The sequence below is a fragment of the Pelodiscus sinensis genome, chromosome 3 (genome assembly GCF_049634645.1).
Source record: "Pelodiscus sinensis isolate JC-2024 chromosome 3, ASM4963464v1, whole genome shotgun sequence".
Taxonomy (NCBI): Eukaryota; Metazoa; Chordata; order Testudines; family Trionychidae; genus Pelodiscus; species Pelodiscus sinensis.
Genome location: NC_134713.1, coordinates 138,042,242 through 138,061,715, shown reverse-complemented (window position 1 = coordinate 138,061,715; position 19,474 = coordinate 138,042,242). Strand labels below are relative to the sequence as shown.

Here is a 19,474-nt window from a genome sequence, read left to right as displayed (position 1 = left end):
ATGGACCAGCTACCGCCTGACACCCTGCACTGCTGCCTCTGATATAGAGGCAGTGCAGAGTGGCAGGGGATTCCTTGGGAGTGAGGCCCGAGTGCACTGACTGCCATCCGCATCCCCGGGAACTAAAGCATAGTTGAGTAACCAATAAGAATTCATGAGGTTACTCAACTATTCAATTAACTGATATTTAACATCCCAAGCCTGAACCAGGAGGGGGTAAATCCTAAAATCTGACTGGAGACGTTGATTTTCGGGAAGAAGCAACTATCATGATTCAAACGAAAATCTGTATAAGGATTTGAAAGTAGCTGAAATATAAATGCCAAAATTTGATGGAAATTTAACTATGCAATCATATACTGCTAAATTTGCTGTGTAGTTAGGAGTATCGGAAATCTGCATGTCTCGTTTACAAGTACTGCACACAGTAAAGTGCACTGAATGAGAAAATCAGTAAGCAGTCTTCATTAAGGACCAGATCCTGCAAATAATTACTCACCATAATAAAGTTAAGCACATGCATAATGACTTTGCAATCAACTTGTCTATCTAGAGAGGTTAAGTTCCTCATATGAATGTTTGCTACATCAGAGCCTAAATGTACATAAACAGACAAATCTATCATAACAGACTATCCAGTAAGTTCATGGACTGCATTGGAGACAATTTTTTTTATTTCAGAAGGTTGAAAAAGCTGTTCTAGATTTGATCCTAACAAATAGGGAGGAACTGGTTGAGAATTTGAAAGTGATCATGAAATCATAGAGTTCACAATTCTAAAGGAAGGGTATAAGGGAGAACAGCAAAATAGAGACAATGGATTTCAGGAAGGCAGATTTTGGTAAGCTCAGAGAGCTGATAGGTAAGCTCCCATGGGAATCGAGACTGAGGGGAAAAACAGCTGAAGAGAGTTGGCAGTTTTTCAAAGGGACATTGTTAAAGGCCCAAAAGCAAGCTATTCCGCTGCATAGGAAAGATAGAAAATATGGCAAAAGACCGTCTTGGCTTACCCACGAGATCTTGCATGATCTAAAAATAAAAAAGGAGTCATGTAAAAAATGGAAACTAGGACAAATTACAAAGGAAGAATATAGGCAAACAATACAGGAATGCAGGGGCAAGATTAGAAAGGAAAGGCACAAAATGAGCTCAAACTAGCTACGGGAATAAAAGGAAACAAGAAGACTTTTTATAAATATATTAGAAGCAAGAGGAAGACCAAGGACAGGGTAGGCTCACTGGTCAGTGAGGAGGGAGAAACAATAACAGGAAACTTGGAAATGGCAGAAATGCTTAATGACTTCTTTGTTTCGGTCTTCACCGAGAAGTCTGAAGGAATGCCTAACATAGGGAATGCTAGTGGGAAGGGGGTAGGTTTAGAAGATAAAATAAAAAAAGAACAAGTTAAAAATCACCTAGAAAAGTTAGATGCCTGCAAGTCACCAGGGCCTGATGAAATGCATCCTAGAATACTCAAGGAGCTGATAGAGGAGGTATCTGAGCCTCTAGCTATCATCTTTGGAAAATCACGGAAGACAGAAGAGATTCCAGAAAACTGGAAAAGGGCAAATACAGTTCCCATTTATAAATAGAGAAATAAGAACAATCCAGGAAACTACAGACCAGTCAGTTTAGCTTCTGTGTCAGGGAAGATAATGGAGCAGGTAATTAAGGAAATCATCTGTAAACACTTGGAAGGTCGCAAGGTGATAGGGAACAGCCAGCATGGATTTGTAAAGAACAAATTATATCAAACCAATCTGATAGCTTTCTTTGATAGTATCACGATTCTTGTGGATAAGGGAGAAGCGGTGGATGTGCTATACCTAGACTTTAGTAAGGCATTTGATATGGTCTTGCATGATATTCTTATCAATAAACTAGGCAAATACAACTTAGATGGGGCTACTATAAGGTGGGTGCATAACTGGCTGGATAACCATACTCAGAGAGAAGTTATTAATGCTTCACAATCCTGCTGGAAAGGCATAACAAGTGGGGTTCTGCAGGGGTCTGTTTTGGGACTGGCTCTCTTCAATATCTTCATCAACTATTTAGATACAGGCAGTCCCCGGGTTACATGGATCCGACTTACATCGGATCCCTACTTACAAACGGGGTGAGGCAACCCCACACTAGCTGCTTCCCCCCAGCAGACCAGGGAGACGCGAAGCTAGCGCCCTCCCACCCCCCAAGCAGACCAGGGAGACGTGGAGCGGATTTTCTCAGCAGACACCTCAGCTTGAGAATAAAGGACTGAGGCAAGTGAGGTGTGGGAGAATAAAACTGAGCTCTGGAGAAATGTTTGGCTAGAGTTTCCGCCACAATATGTAACAGTTCCGACTTACATACAAATTCAACTTAAGAACAAACCTACAGTCCCTATCTTGTACGTAACCCAGGGACTGCCTGTATTGGCATAGAAAGTACACTTATTAAGTTTGCAGATGATACCAAACTGGGAGGGGTTGCGACTAATCTGGAGGATAGGGTCATAATTCAAATTGGAGAAATGGTCTGAGGTAAACAGGATGAAGTTTAATAAAGACAAATGTGAAGTGCTCCACTTAGGAAGGAACAATCAGTTTCACACATATAGAATGGGAAGCGACCGTCTAGGTAGGAGAACAGCAGAAAGGGATCTAGGGGTTATAGTGGACCACAAAATGAACATGAGTCAGCAGTGTGATGCTATTGTAAAAAAAGCAAACATGATTCTGGGATGCATTAACAGGTGTGTTATGAGCAAGACACGAGAAGTCATTCTTGCACTCTACTCTGCGCTAGTTAGGCATCAGTTGGAGTATTGTGTCCAGTTCTGGGCACCGCATTTCAAGAAGGATGTGGAGAAATTGGAGAGAGTCCAGAGAAGAGCAACAAGAATGATTAAAGGTCTAGAGAACATGACCTATGAAGGAAGGCTGAAAGAACTGGGTTTGTTTAATTTAGAAAAAAGAAGATTGAGGGGGGACATGATAGCAGTTTTCAGGTATGTAAAAGGGTATCATAAGGAGGAGGGAGAAAACTTATTCATCCTGGCCTCTGAGGATAGAGCAAGAATCAATGGGCTTAAACTGCAGCAAGGGAGGTTTAGGTTGGACAGTAGGAAAAAGTTCCTAACTGTCAGGGTAGTTAAAAACTGGAATAAATTACCCAGGGAGGATGCGGAATCTCCATCTCTGGAGATATTTAAGAGTACGTTAGATAAATGTCTATCAGGGATAGTCTAGACAGTATTTGGGCAGGGGACTGACTCAATGACCTCTCGAGGTCCCTTCCAGTCCTAGTATTCTATGATTCTATAAATTAAGATAAATACTACAATAGATTACAGTGAATCTTAACAGATTTGGAGTTCTACTGTATTTGCTGCACATTTTTCAATATGTGTTTTGTTTATATTTAGCCTGTTTCATCTATTATTTTTCTTTTAATACACATAATGCAACATTCTATATTAAACTGTTAAAAGAACAATTATCTTGAACAATTAAAAGCAATTAACTTGAAAAAATGAGGTTGTAGACAAGTAAACTGCACCCTTGTTTTATAAATTATATCAATTTTTAATTGCATAAACAATACACAAACTCAAGTTACACAAAATATAATATTAATAGCAAAAATTGGCTATCGTATTTATATTTTCTGAATTTACAAAAAAGCTTCAGTGTTAACTGACTCATCCTTTGATCTTTGTTTATGGAAGGCTGCTTTATGTATCATTTAAATTTCATTTTCCTGTTTCTTCACCTAAGTTACTCTAAAATTTTAAAGACAATTCAAATCAAAGCTATTAGAAAAAAAAAGCTCCAACTTTCTTAGGCTCATAGAGGCAATTCCTAGTTATTAACAACAACAATGAATAGTCAATGAGCCAACAAGAAAGTAACAAAGAATAATTCTATACCCTGATAGGTAGAGCTCTAACCTAGGATGATACTTCCAAGTTCGAGTACCCTTGCATCTATGATTATTTATGAAAAATAAAAACTTCAAAACGAGAAACTAAAATGGACTCTTAAGAGAACTCTTCCCAGTCCAGGATCTGAGGGATTCTATTTCAAGACAAGAGACCCAAGCTCCATATCAGATAGGAGGAACTGATCTGAACTCTTTCAATATCCCAGGTGAGATCTCTAACTACTGGTGGACTAGAGGTTATATGGGAAACCCTGTGTCATCTGGTGTATTGCTAATATCGTCCTCCATTGCTTTTTGGTCATTTTAAATTCAATCCTAAAATTAAAATATTTCTTTTTAAATTCGCACCAAACCAAAATTTCTATTATGATGTCTCACTAATGCATCTTAAATCCCCCCCTCCCTTGCTCCCAAACACAAACCCTATCAATTCTTTTGCTCCGAAGGTTAGCAAATTCCTTATTGCTCATTAACTTTAAAATGCGATACATTTAATTTCTAAATTTTATTAACTCTTCCTTGCATTAAATTAAACCCCAAATTTTCTAAAAGAGGTAAAATGGAAACTATTCATGGAGATTACCCACATTTCTCTATAATCTGAGAATTCAGATCACTGCCTGTAACTTCTGCCTTATAAGACTTCATAAAGAAATTATGAAAAGCATGAATAGCTCTCCTCATTTCAAGCAACTATGAATAAACATACCTTGTTTTAGACACCTGATCTTCAGAAGGAAGGAATGGATTGTTAACTGTTGCAGATGATGTGTTTCCAAAGGCTGTGAGGCCTAACAATTTAATTTGAGAGAGGCCTAATGTGCTAGCATCTCGTGGGCGATGAAGTCGAAGGCAAACTGCAGAGGCCACTTCAGCTTTTACAAGCTGGATTTTTATGTATGTGAGGCCACTTGTGACGACAGGAGTTGACAAAGGTAACATATTCACCCCATCTGCACTTACTTCAACAGATACTGATGAAGGGCAAGCTACAGAGTAAGAGGAGAGTAACACTTTAGTACTGTCAAACAATTTAAAACTTATCACAATTAATCCTATTTGTAGTCACACTGTTAAACAACAGAATGCCAGTTATTTAAATATTTTTGGGTGCTGGAAAGAAGTGTGTGTTGGGGGAATGAGTATGTTAATACCCTGTCAATTCAAGCATATAACCCAGAGCATCGAGTCCCTCCATGCTCTGTGAAGTAGAGAAGAAGCAGGTCTCTGATCCAGAGCACAAGAGGAATAGGGCTCTGGGAGGAATGGTACCCGTCCTAGAAATGCACAAAAGCACACCCACCTTGAGCATGGGTCTGTGATCAAGAAAAAATGAGTTAATTTGTTTTGAGTTAATCACATACATTAACTGCAATTAATGAACAGCTCGACTTCATTTAAAAACCATTTATCAATGTGAGTACCCAGTTTTTAAAATGATAAACTAGCATAGTTTCCAACTTTGGGTATGTCTACAATTGCACTTCTGTTGGGAGTTTTTGTTCCTCGGGGCTTTGGAAGAAGCCCTGGCTGAATGACAAATGTTTTAATGACAAAGTGGGCTAGTATGGGTGGCACTTTGCCAGCAGGAGATGCTTTCCCACTAATGAATCTGTCACCCCCTTATTGGGTGTGGGTTTATTTTGTTTCCAGGAGAGCTAAGACAAAAGAGCAGATATCTTTGATCTGTGAGACAAAATATGACCATAAATGTCACATTAATTTCATATTTTTATCCATATCCAAAATCTGATTTGTGCACTTCATGTCAAAGACTGGGGATTAAACTAAGGAGGCATAGGAGGGCCCTGCCTATTCAGGCTAGGTCTACATCAAGAGCATCTTGCTGCTATACATATACCTGTGTTGTATAGTCATCACAAGGTGTTCTTAGGGTATATGAAGCTTGCTGATGTACTTTATTCTAGCCCTACAAAGCAAAATAAGCTATACAGGCCAAAAATGCAGTTTTGCCAATCAATATTAGGGATTTTGCCAGAACAGTTATGTTAGTCAAGAATTACAAATAGATATGCCAGCACAAATTTGTAGTGCAGATATGACTCCCGACAGTTTTTAACAGCCTTACCTATGGGAGAGAAAGTCATCAGGTCAGTGGTGATTATAATCCATTAAAACTGAATTTGTCTAACAATAAAGCAGTTGTCATGAGGGCTTTAGGCCCTTTAGGATGCTTCAGAGAACCCAGTCTGAGGCATCAGGGGAATTAACACCTGGGGCTCAAAACTAAGTAAACAAATTAATCAATATGTAAGCAGATTCTGTTTGAAATGCAAGGGCCTCTCCTAGTTAACACCAACTCTCATCACAGACAATGAAGGCAGAACTAGAAGAGCAGATAAGGATGCACTCAAGCTTTGTCTGCTCTACACACTTATGTTGATACAACTCCCCTTGAGCAATACAGTTACATCAACCTAACCCTAACCTGCCGCAAAAGCACTATGTGGACAGTAGAGCTCCTCCCATTGATACAGCTACTGTCTCATATAGGTGGATCAACTATGCTTGAGGAAGAATCTTTCCCATCCATGTAGTAGAATTTTCACTAAAGCATTGCATCAGTGCAGCTTTTTAAGTATTGACCTGCCCTTATTTCCAACAGTACAAAATATAAAAACCAGAAATTCCATGGCATGTGATTCTCAGTAAGAAAAGAAAAGCTAATAAACGACAGGCCTTTTATTAGTGTTCCAAATCGGGGCGGGGAGGGGCAGGGGGGAGAGTGGGGTTTATGTTCAAAGATAACATTTTTTCTAAAATTATATCCCCGGAGTTTTTCAGTTCAGCACAATTTTTAATAATCTACCTACTTGCAAGGGATGCAAGATGAGGTTGGATGTGTATCTCTTTCAGCAGCACAGCAGCAGGAAGGTGAATTGTGAGGTCACACCAAGCTTCCTCGGGTAGAAAGATATAAGACCATGCAGCAGATCGAGCTCTTCTGTGGGGAGGCGTAGCCTGAAGTAGTACTTCAGCAGGTTGGGCAGTAGGACTGCTTGATGTGATGGAACCTTCAATCAATCATAATAATTAACATCACATTCTAAAATCCTGATTACTAGTACTCAAGTTACCAGTCACTAAAGAGTAACACTTTTCTATTATTCATTTGTTGTAGGTTACCACACTGCAATTTGATATAACCATTATAACTGCTAAATTAATTTTTGTTGTCTTTCCATTAAAATATATTAGTCATAACTTGTATAAATAAGTTATATATGCAGACACAACTAATGCAATTTTGTTTGCATATCTGCTAGACAACGTCTTAAACTTTCTAGAGCCTCAGCCAAAATAAAAAGTTGGGAGGGGAGCCTGTTAAAGTCCAGGACCTATGTTCTGGTTAGATGCTAAGCTCTCACCCCCAGCTACTGAGAATGAAGAGGGTGCTACGCTGAATCCAGCTTGATATCTTCATGTTTATCATGCCTCTTTTGCCAGAGAAACCTCACCAATGCAAGTGCAGTTTTCAAGCACTGCACATGCACAAAATATATATGTACATGACTTAAAAGCTTCTTGCATGTCCATCTCAAAATACTACAGCCTGCTCTGCATGTCCATCTTAAGCTACTGGTAGGATCAAAAATAGTTCAAAGCAGCACCCCTCCCTCTTTCTCGCATTAGAGGAACTGACAGTTCTGGGTTTCCCAAAGCCCAGCCCAAACTGGGGTGTGTGCAGAAATTCGGGGGGGGGGGGAGGGGCAAGACGACCCCGCCCCCCAGTCAATCCCAGCCCCCTAAGTTTTGCTGCTATTTTTGTTTTTCAGCCCCAGTGAGTTCTTTTTTTTTTGGGGGGGGGAGCCGCTCAACTAGTTTTGCTGCTATGATGGGAGGGGGCATGAGGGTTTCTCAAAAATCAAAAAGGGGGCGTGATGATGAAAAGTTTGGGAACCACTGACCTAGCCTTTTTGAGAGTAAAGGAAAATAATATTAAGATTGCTACATGGCCAGTATTGAACCTGGCATGGTAGTTTACAGCTTTAGTTTGCTGTCTATGATTACTACATTTATGACAGTTCGAAGACAGAATCATTTAATTTTCCTTTCCCCTCACAGACTGCTCCCAGCAGAACTAAGAATGTAGTACAGTAAACTTCCGATAATCCGGCACCTTTGGGACCCAGGGGGTGCCCAATTATCAGATATGCCGGACTATCAAAAGGGGGGGCTATGAGGGGTCTGGGGTGGGGGGATGCTACCCCAGACCCCCTCATAGCCCTCCCTTCTGATAGTACGGCTCTGCCCCAGGAGTCCCTGATTCAGCCGCTGCTGGTCAGTTTCAGCAGCGGCTGAATCGGGGACGCCTGCAGCAGAGCAGCTGGAGTGCTGCCAGGTTGGTCAGGTAGCGCCAACCCTTGGCGCCGCGAGACCAACCCGTCAGCACCCCAGCTGCTCTTGGTGACGCCTGGGGCAGAGCAGCTGGGGTGCTGACGAGTTGGCCCCGCAGCACAGCTCCTCAGCGCTACTGGACCAACCCGGCAGCACCCCAGCTTCTCTGCCCTAGGTGTCCCCAAGTCAGCCGCTGCAGAAACTGATCAGCGGCTGACTCCAGAAAGCCAGAGGAAGAGCTGCTCTGCTCCGGGCTTCCTGGAGTCAGCCCTGGTCAGTTTCAGCAGCGGCTGAATCGGGACGCCTGGGGCAGAGCAGCTGGGGCGCTGCTGGGTTGGTCCGGTAGCACCAAACCTCGGCCCTGCAGGGACCAATCCGGCAGCACCCCAGCTGCTCTGTCCCAGGTGTACCCAAGTCAGCTGCTGCTGAAACTGACCAGCGGCTGATTCCAGGAAGCTGGGGCAGAGCAGCTCTGTCTCGGGCTTCCTGGCGTCAGCCACTGATCAATTTCAGCAGTGGCTGAATCCGGGACAGCTGGGGTGCTGACAGGTTGGTCCTGCAGCCCCGAGGGGCAGCGCTACTGGACCTACCCGGCAGCACTCCAGCTGTTCTGCCCCCTGCTTCCCGGATTCAGCGCTGGTCAGTTTTAGCAGCGGCTGATTCGGGGAAGCTGGGGGCAGAGCAGCTCCAATGGTCCGGTTGCACGGAGCACTTCCGGGTTCCTGATGGTGCCGGACCATCAGGAGTGCCGGACCGTCAGATGCCGGACCATCGCAGTTTTACTGTAATCATTACTGTATTGTTAAACCAGGCAGAAATACAAGAACAGGAAGAGTTATCTGAGTGCCAAACACTACCATGTATTAGGGATGTTAGATAGCATACAATTCAATAGTTGTGTAACCGCATCAAATTTTAGCAATTACGCAACTATTCACTAATTCCCCAGGGGCAGGCCAGGAGCCAGTGTGTTCTAGTGAGGTAAGTGACTAATTGACTATCTGATAAGCAAAAGCTTATTGGATAGCCAACACACTAGTCAACTAGTCTCTTTCCCCTCCCTTGCTGTCTCTATCAGAAAGAGGTTGGGCGGAGGGAGAGAGAGGAGAGGGTACTGGGGGAAGCCAGCTTAAAAGCTGGTTCCCGCTAAGTCCAGCTCCATGAGAGACGGCAGGAGCGGCATTCCACCTTTGAAATGTCCAAGGGTCCCCGCTGAGGTTCTTGCACATTTCCAAGTGGAAGCAGAGCATGGGGCCAGCGGGGGACTCAGACAGTTCCCCGCTGGCCCCAGGCTCCATGTGGCATTTCAATCTTTGTATATTTCAAAAGTGGAAAGCTGTGCTGCACTTCTGCCTTTGAAATGTAGTAACAGCAGGGCAGGCTCTTGCTACATTTCAAAGCAGAAGCCCCTTATCGACTAATCGAATAGTGGATGGAAATTCCGTCCACTATAATCAGTTAATTAATCTAGTTTTTACATCCCTAGTGTGCTCCCAGCACCACTCCCAGGGAGCCTCCCGCCACCCTGTGCTGTTGCTTCTCTTTCATAGGGAGCAATCCCCCCTCCCGCTTCTGTAGGAGGCAGAAAGCGGTGGGAGGAGGGTTTGCAAAGCTGGTTCCCTGCACATATGGACTCCTGCCTATCCCCTTCACCCTCTGTGCTGCTGCCTCTCTATCAGAGGCATAAAAGCCGAGGTGGAGTAGGGGGAGAGGAAGAGAGAGGGAGGGGAGAGTAAGATGGCTTAAAACCTGGCTCCACACATGCACCATCTTCCACCACCCCTCGCTCTTGCTGCCTTTGACAGAGGCAACAGGTGAGGGGGAATGAATGTAGTCGACAGGAATAACCGGCAATCTGGAGGTGATCTGTAGCATATGTATTATATTTATGTGGTTAGTCTCAGTTACTTGCAAGCATTCTGTAGCATGAATTTAAAAACAACTGTTCAAGCCTATTCTAATGTTAATTACTGAAAACATGAAAGCAGAAGAAGCATTACTGGTCCTCATTCTATCCACTACGCACTGATTTTATTATTGGCAATTTTATAGACATTTTGTAATGGTTTCTTCTGATCCCTTCACTCAGATTTGGAGGAACCTCTTGCCACTTTCCCACAATATCTGCAATCCCCAGCCCAATGTGTTCACTTTAATCAAAATGGACTTTTTCAGTCTCCAATCTTGTTGGTACCATCTTTACTGACTATCCTACCGCATTGACATTTTTAAAAATGTGTCTTAGTGCAACTTTTTGTCTCCTAAAGGCAAAAAAAGTAGTATTACTAACCTAATGGCGCAAAATTGTGGATTCCTTCCGCATTATCAGGCTCAGAAGCTAGTACTCTTGCTTTCAAACTGCTATCTGTTGCCTTGCTAGGACCAGAATCAAGAAATTTCATAATAGTTGAAACCATGCTTCTTGCTGTGTTGACAATGGCTCTTGTACTGGTTACCATATTGTTGCAAATAAGCTGAACACCTCCTAAAGTAAAGTGGAGCAAGTCAAACATACATTAAAGGTAAGCACGGAACTAAAGGAATCAAATCTAGACTAACACTAAGAAAGTAAAAGCATATTTGACCTACCTAAGTTTGCTTACACATTGTTCTATTAAAAACATTTTAATGACAGAAAAACCCACTTTCTTACCCATCTCGTGAAATGCTTTTAGCGCCTCACTAGTGTCCAACACCCTCAGAATGAACCACAACAGTGGCTCGGACAACTGGCAAGTGGCAAGAGAACCCTAAAAGAAATATATGACCAATTTAGTCATGATTGTATAGTTGATAGTTACATTTCACACAAAATTATTTAAAGACAATGGGAAGCTATTACCCAGTTATTTCTTTTTTATAATCGACTTATCCTCATTTGAGGGTGGGGAAGGTAAGTTTAAGATTGGATAGAACTTCCCAACACCTAATGCAATACCTAGTGCTTGGTTCATTTTTCTACCATGAAATAGCATTAGTGCATTTACCCTGGCTCTCCATTTCAGGATACATCTAGATTGCTGGAAGATTGCATCCACACTGCCAAAGCACATAGAAAAAGTGATCTTTTTTGAAAAATAGTGTCCACTCCGAATGGATGCTATCTTGCATTTAAGCTGTGATTCCTATGGATGGAGTGGCCACTAGGTAACCTGTGCTTTTTCCTCTTTCCTCTTCTTCCAAAAACTCCCTTTACCCCATCCACACATGCCTTTTTCTGAAAGAGCTCTTTCGGAAAAAGGCTTCTTCCTCATAGAAAGAGGATTACCAATTACAGAAAAAACCCTCTGCTCTTTCCATTTTCTTTCAAAAGAACACAACTGCAGTGTGGACTTTTTTCCAAAAAAAACCCCTCTGTAGTGTAGACATACCCTCAAGGAAAATCTTCTCTGCCTAGAAACAAGGAAAACTACTCAGTTAAGAATGGGGGTAAAAATAAAGAATATCCAAAACAGACAACCTCAAATAACTTTTTTTTGTCACAGTAGTACCAGTTTAGATTGAAAGTAAACCATTTCGGACATCTTTCAAGATAGCTGGCAATCATCAAGATTAGCAGCAATTTACTGATAATTTGTAAGTACAGGAATATAAATGGATGATTTCTGCCTTGAATGCTGGCTGGTAGTCACTAAGGCATTCTCAATGCTGGAGGAACTAAAGGGATGAAATGGGAATCCTGTAACCTATTAGGGAAAGGAAAGATGGAATAAAGCTATTTCATTTCCCTGACTAGGCTGCTGAAAAGTTTGCCAACATCAGCTTCCTTGCAGAACATAATTAGAATCTCCTCAAGCAACATGATTACACTGAAGGGATCCTGAATTAAACACAATTACAATATGGAATGAGTATTGCCAACAGAAATATGCAAAAACCTGAGAGAACTAAAGTCCTTCCTAAATAATTTATATGGCGTTGATGTTGTCACACTTAGTGGCAACTAAATAAGGCAAAGGCATGGCAAACCCAGAAAAATGCAGCCTTTAAAGTGGCTGGACATCTCTAAAAACATATTAGAAGTGTCATAATCCTATTTTAACATTTTATCTGTTATATTCAGATACATATATTATATTATGGTGTAACACCTCCTGTATACAAATAATTGTTTCATCAAGTTGGGACACTGCTTATGTATCCAAGCATATTTTTCATATCTTCTTCTTGTGTATTGTGTAATTCTTTAGCTTGTGTGGTAGGGATTCTATTTCCAACAGGGCAAAGGGGAATTCAAATGAATATTATTAAAGAGGGGAAGCTTTGCAAGCGGATGTGCATGAGCACCTCAGCCCAGTGATAGACTATTGCCTGAAGGCCAGAACATTATTCAGTTACATAAATAAAGCCAGAAAACAAGGCAAAGAAGATCTGGACATTATGACCAGAAATCTGAAGGGGAAAGCCTGACACCATAGTAGCCGAGTAGGTTTGAGTCAATTAAACATGGGCAGGATACAGACCCCAAGAAGCTGGGGCTGGCCCACCCCCATGTTTCACTCGAAACGAATATGTTACATAACACTTCTCTCGGATCTGGTCACAAATGGACAAGCTAGACTCAGAAGAATGGAGCCCAAATATAGCCTGAGACCATCAAGATGGTAGTAGGACCACACTCATCAAGAGCCAGGCAGCCTTGTCGGACAGCAGTTTAACTAAGATATATTACTACCACAGTGCTCCTGAAGGAGAGGACTCCTGCTTACACTTTGATAAAGTGGAGGCCCACTTGGGCAAATCTCCAATATCCACATGAACTATCTGACCACTCTGCTGTGGAGAACTACTAGGCCGGCAATCACCAGTCTGGAATACCACAGGAACTCGGGTACTGCAGGCAGAAAAGTAGTAAGTGAAGTACAAGGGAAATAAAAATAAAGACTAGAGGGGTCCTACAGAGCACAGGAAGTAAACTGAGATGAGGGTGCCGTGAAAAGTCTCAGTGCCAGCCAGCATTTGAAAGCCAGAAGCTTGCATATGGATTCCATCCACTTTCAACTTGAACATGAATAAATCCAGCAGTAACAGAATAGACACATGCTAATCCTTTGGTAAATACAGCTTAACTCCCTACCTAACCACCATTAACTGCCATTAGCATGTGTATATAGCCTTACCAGGACATGAAACATGGTCAAGCGGAGTCTATGGAGGCAGAGCCATGAAGGAAAAAAGGAAATCTAAGCCAATAATTATATCACTACAATTGTATAGCTCGTTTAAAATGCATCTAATTTAATTTGTACTTCAAGCACTGAAACCACTTTGTAATTTTCATCAGACTAAACATTTAAAATTGCATTTATATTAGTAACTTAGATAAAGAGCAAACTTCTTTGTGAGGACTTCCATATTTATTAGAAGGGCTTTGAAATCCAAGTTTTTTGTTAAATAGAGATAATCAAAAGATATTTAAAGAAGAGTGACATCACATTCCCATTAAAACAATATTTCACACTGTAAGTGAATAGATTTAAGCAAACTTACTTGTCTTCCCATGTACCCACAGGCCATGTAGGTAAGAATTGGTTGAAGCATCACATGCACTGTACTTGCTTTTTTACTAAGTGTTGTCAAAATAGTGAACAATCCATCTCCAACGGATATTGCATCTAATCCACCATGAAAGTTTTCATGTTTCGTGAGATGCAAACCACTTGCACCTAGTAAAAGCAGATCAAACACAGTTTAATGAAAAGAGGCTGAGTCTTTGCAGACAGTAACAGAACTTAATGCTATTTAAAATCTCCATTCAATTAGTATTTCTATTGGTGCTGCAAAATATGAATTGCCATGTTAATTAAAAATGAAGTTGGCAATGAAGTGTAAATTATTACTACAGAGCCCAGACGTATCAAGTGCTTTATAGAAGGGAATGATTCCTGGCTAAGAGAACTTACTTTGATGTGAGGTGAGACACTACAAGGGAAGTTTACTAACCAAAATAACAGAACAGGAAGTGCAAGAACCACAGCTAGATCTTTCTAGCCAAAACTAATGAAAAAGTATATATGTATCTTTTCTGAGGGCAGTATCAATATATATGTATACTATACACTATTCATAGTTCACGGTATGTCTGGTACAATGCATGTTTTACGGGAGTTCTAAATTAATTCCCCTGGCTAAAATGGCAGCTTTGACCTCTACATACACCTGGTAGTCAGCTGCAACATACTGATAACTTTCACTGACACTAGCCAAAAATGAAGACAGACAGGTGGGATGATTCCTATGCTCTGTGCAAAGCCAAACCCACCATACCGTCCTCTACCTTTTGGAAGCAGTGATGAAGTAAAAAAATAATCCTATTTCAATTTTCATATTTCAAGTTTATCTGGTCTATTAACATTTATTTTAAGCAACTTCCGAATTGTTAGATTACCATCTCCACAATTATGTGTGTATTTTGTACTGCTCCTTCCCTGCTTTCACCTCTACACCTACATTTTTTCTCATAAGAGGAGAAAATGAAGTAAGTCTTCACATTGTGAAAGAGATGTTTCCTGCTTTATTTAAATGAATACTATTTAACTTGGAAATACATACCGATTATCATTGCCATAGCACTGCTGTTACACTGGCCCAGAGCAGACAAAATCTGGCTCATAATTTGTTGATTGGCTAACACCAAGTCTGCCACATACGCATTTGATCCTTGAGTATTAGAGCTGTTTCCATTGCCATCTTTGCCTCCTGAAACTTTCTCTTCGTCAGAAACACTGTCTGTAGTACTGCTAGCCACTGGAACTCGAGCACTATATTCTCGGTTACTCGAAAGTGGCAGCTGCACTAAGATATTAACCAGTTTTAACAAATCAAACATGAGTTGATCCCTTGTCATTTCTCCACAAACAGCTTTGGCATCACCCGGGCGGATAATATTGGCAAAGAGCCCTCCAAAACATGCTCGAGCACCCACAGAGCTGTCTGACCCACTGCGAGACATCACTTTGTCTGAGCATGTAATGTAATGGTGCACCAAAAAAGTGACAGACTCGATTACTGCAGAAATGGTGCTAACTGATACTACTTCAAAATTCTGTTCCAGCGTAAATTCCAAGAGCTTCACTTGTGCATCCAGAGGTCCCTGGCCTGTTTGGAAAGCACCCCTAAAAGAGAGAATCAAACAGAACATATGTAAGTGACAAGTGACAACAGTTTACATATCTTTAAAAAGGTATTTCACCTCTTCTAAGGACTTACTGTATTTTATTAAACAATAGACTATGATATCCCAGCAATTTTCAAAACATTTATGTTGAAAGCATACAAGAAATTAGTCTTCTGTTCCTCTGACAGAGGGGATAGGCACATATATGTCACAGCAATTTTTATAATTAATTATACAGGGCACTCACTACATGCTGTTACTAAGAAGTCTCTCTTCTACCACTGAGCTGGTATCATCAGGAAGGTAAACATTTCTTACTGAAAGAAAGGGGAACTATTTCTTTGTCAATGTAGTTAGCTTTATTTTTTAAATGCTGGCATCAAAAGTTTGGATAAAATTGAGTGGAGAATTTTGTACGCTTGCAGAAAGTTTTTGTGTGGGAAAGCCCTCCAATATTTTACCCCCATTGGGTTAACTTAATTTCCACTTGTTTTGGTAAAAAAAGGGATTCTTCACTCATTTTGTAGGGTTTTAATCCTTAATGGTCTAGCTGGATAATTACACATCAACATCACAGAAAAGTAGTATTGAGTAATTCCAGTGATGATTGCCACAAATAGATCTGAGTAGGTAGGCCTTTGCTTGTCAATAAGCTACATGCAAAACAGATACTAATTAGGCAGTATTCTTACGGGACGCCTCAAAAATTTATGTTTTGTGCTACTACTTTTGAACTTTTGCTAGTGTGCCCTGAATCATTTAAGAGTCCAATTTAGTAAAAAATAAAAGTTAAATTTCAAAACTAGCAATTTTCTGTAATTTTCAACATTATAGGAAGCAAATTAATTAGTGTTTCAGTGTATAGTCTTAATGGTGCAATTTAGAAGAAATCAGAATGAAGTTTCAGTTCTAAGGAGAAGAAAATGAGAAGTAAAACGAATGCTTCCTACACAATCAGTCTAGAGCTTTGATGAACAATAATCATATCTGAAGTGTACTGAAAATAATATTAAATATATGAACCCGTTTTGGTGCTTTTCCTGTTGTGGGTAGAACTGATATGGTCAGGAGCATTGTACTGTTTGAGACCTATGGAAACTTCTGTTTGTAGCAGGCACACATTCCCAGAGACTGAAATGTTGCCCACCCATCTTTAAAGGAGTGAAGGGAGAGATGTGTTAAAACTGAAGAGCTTGAACCCTTCAAAGGGGAGATTTTCCACAGTGTTCTGCATCTCCCTAAGGAGGCCAGAAGATTGGAACCTGAATGCATGTTATATAACAACTACGGTAGCTAAGGACTATGAAGTCACACTGGTGGTGTCAAAAGCAGACTTCAGGGAAGCTCTCGTGATCAACTGACCCTCTAAGATATTTGCTTAACACAATATTAGAGCCCTTAATTTCCTGCTTTTAGATTTGTCATTATGCCTAGAAGTAGCGGGTGTTACCGAGGAAAAGAGACTTCTTAGGCAGTACTGAGGCTTCACCACTGGAACCAGTTGGAGCTCTCAGCTGGATTTAACGTGCGGCATGAGGAATCCCATAAGTCAGCTCTATGTGGTGACTCTTTCCAGAAATACTTGCAGGAAAAAGAGGGAAATCTCTTCTTTTACAGGGCTTCATGTGTAGAACTGCACCTGAAATCACTGGTATGGCCTGAGACTGACCTAGAGCAGACAAAAACGGACCCCGTCAGAACTAAGGAGCGTTCCGTTAAGAGGAGCTTCAGCCGAGCCTCTCTTCCTTTGCAGGACCTGTCTTCAAACCCTATGCAGACAACACTGTTTGACAGAGCAGGAGTTTCTCTCAGAGACTGAAGATGGCTAAAATGACTAGCATTACGGGGAAAGAGTTTGGGGCAAATCTGGCAAGACTTGAATCCTAGACTCTTAAGTGTAACTCAGGGAATTATCATAGGTCACAAAGAGCAAGGCATCAAGTTCAGAGGGAGGAATCCCCATATACAAGCTGTGCTACAATGAACAAAAATAATGAGCTGAAATAAAAACTAAAATGAAATAAATAAGGAGGCAGCTGAGAACGAATTAGAGTGGTGGTGAGTTCCACACTTTATGTGCTTTCACCTGAAATGAGGAATTGCTCTATAAAAGTGCAGATCCAAACATATTGCTATCTACCTTCTCTAGTCACAAATGCACAGGCATGCACCAATCCTGCACCCATAGGTACACTTCTCAAAGAAAAATCTTGCAGTCACGCCACTTGACAGCTCCCAGCACCACCTCCTTATCTGTGCAATATTTACCTACCTCATGGTCTCATCATGAGTTAGCAGATTTCGCACTAAGCCTCCAAACCACAGTGAAAATACAAAGGCTTATACTGGCATTTCTCAAGGGAAATGACAAACCATGGGACTAAGATTTTTCGTTTTTAGACAGGAAAGTTGCTATGACTTTAGGGACCATATGAAGTTATCATAGAACACTAGAACTAGAAGGAATCTTAGGTCATCAAGTCCAGTCCCCTGCCCTCACAGCAGGACCAAGAATTCTCTAGATCAGGGCTACTCAACATGTGGCCCATGATCTATTTGTTTGCAGCCCACAGGGCGGTTTGGGTTTATGCGGGGCTCAAAACGTGGCCCACGGGTGGGATCCTTTGAACATGGCCTCCACTGGGATTCTTTGAACACGGCCTCCATGCTTCACAACGGCGAGGCGTCTCCCAAGCGGGGTGAGAACTGAAAGATGTAAGTAGACTGGCTGACTGGAACAGATGGGTACAGAGTGTAGGCATTTCTAGCCCGCAGGGAGGAGGTGCCGGGAGTGCTGGGGCATTGTCGAAACTGCTTTGTATTTATGCCTGGCAGCGTGAAAGAAGCTATTTGTATGTTTGCATATATATGCAACCACCCTTAAGGTGCAGCCCTCAGCATGTGCTGTAAGTATCACTGTGGTCCCTGGGACTTCCATAGTTGATTAGCCCTGTTCTAGATAATCCCCCTCATAGACATCTATCCAACCTGCTCTTAAATATCCCCAGTGATGGAGATTTCATAACCTCCCTGGGTAACTTATTCCAGTGTTCAACCACCCTGACTGTTAGGAAGTTTTTCCTCATCTCCAACCTTAAGCTCCCTTACTGCAATTTAAGCCCAATGGTTCTTGTCCTATGATACTTCACAAATAAAAGCACGTATTTCTCCAATTCCCTAGACTTGCCTGGAAAATACTAAAAGGGAATTTTAGGGTCAGCAAAAGTATCCCATTACTGAAACAGAAGTTCAGGTGCTCTCCCAAACTATGTATCAGATTCTGACTGTAGGAAACCTACCCTCACAGTGGCCAGCAACTGAGCTTAGAGAAGCCAGTGGTTCTGAATAGCTAAGTGGCTCATTTATGATCTCTCCGCAATATCATACTCCCACTGAAACCGTAACAGGTCTTAGCGGCTGCAGAGAAATCAGAGCTAAAACTGAACTTGACAGCATAAGGTAGAAAGGAGGCAGAATATGCAAGACTATGTTCTTTGTTCAGGGGCTACAGCTTCAGGCATTGTCAGATACCAAGAATAATACAGGTCTATGAGATCTCAATGGTTCTGGAAGATGGGAAACCCCCTGACACAGAAACTAAGATGTGAGTACTATGGAAGGCAGCCACTAAAAACACCAAAAAAAAAAAAATCTTTCTTCTATTAAAGGGAGAGTGCAGTACAAAAAAAAATTAGAAGTAAACCTGCCACTAGGAAAGAATCCCCCATGCGAAGCTTTAAACAAGGCAAAGTTTCCAATGAACTTACAGAAAGCCTGAGATGCTTAGTCAATACTAGCAGAAAAAAAAAAAAAATCACTCAGGAGTTAGAAGAAAGTAACTCCATCCAAAGAACAACAGAAGCTGTGGCTACAGGTTAGCAAAGGAAGGATAAAGCCACAGAGGTAATGCGAAAGGACATACAGGCAGTCCCCGGGTTACGTGGATCCGACTTATGTTGGATCCCTACTTAAGAATGGGGTGAGGGAACCCCGCACTAGCTGCGCCCCCCCCACCCCCAAGCAGACCACCGAGACGCGCTGCGGCGGTCCCACCGCCCGCATCCTCCGCGGCAA

General features: G+C 41.6%; 1 protein-coding gene across 1 annotated transcript in view; it reads right to left on the bottom strand.

The window, feature by feature from the left end:
• BIRC6 (baculoviral IAP repeat containing 6) overlaps positions 1-19,474 on the bottom strand; it is a 343,022-nt gene that overhangs the window by 163,458 nt on the left and 160,090 nt on the right. The window contains exons 46-51 of the mRNA XM_075924970.1: positions 14,836-15,398; positions 13,774-13,949; positions 10,937-11,033; positions 10,574-10,768; positions 6,759-6,959; positions 4,634-4,913 (exon numbers count right to left, since the gene is read on the bottom strand). Of these exons, the coding sequence (XP_075781085.1) occupies positions 4,634-4,913; positions 6,759-6,959; positions 10,574-10,768; positions 10,937-11,033; positions 13,774-13,949; positions 14,836-15,398 (1,512 nt within the window). The remainder of the gene's footprint in view (positions 1-4,633; positions 4,914-6,758; positions 6,960-10,573; positions 10,769-10,936; positions 11,034-13,773; positions 13,950-14,835; positions 15,399-19,474) is intronic.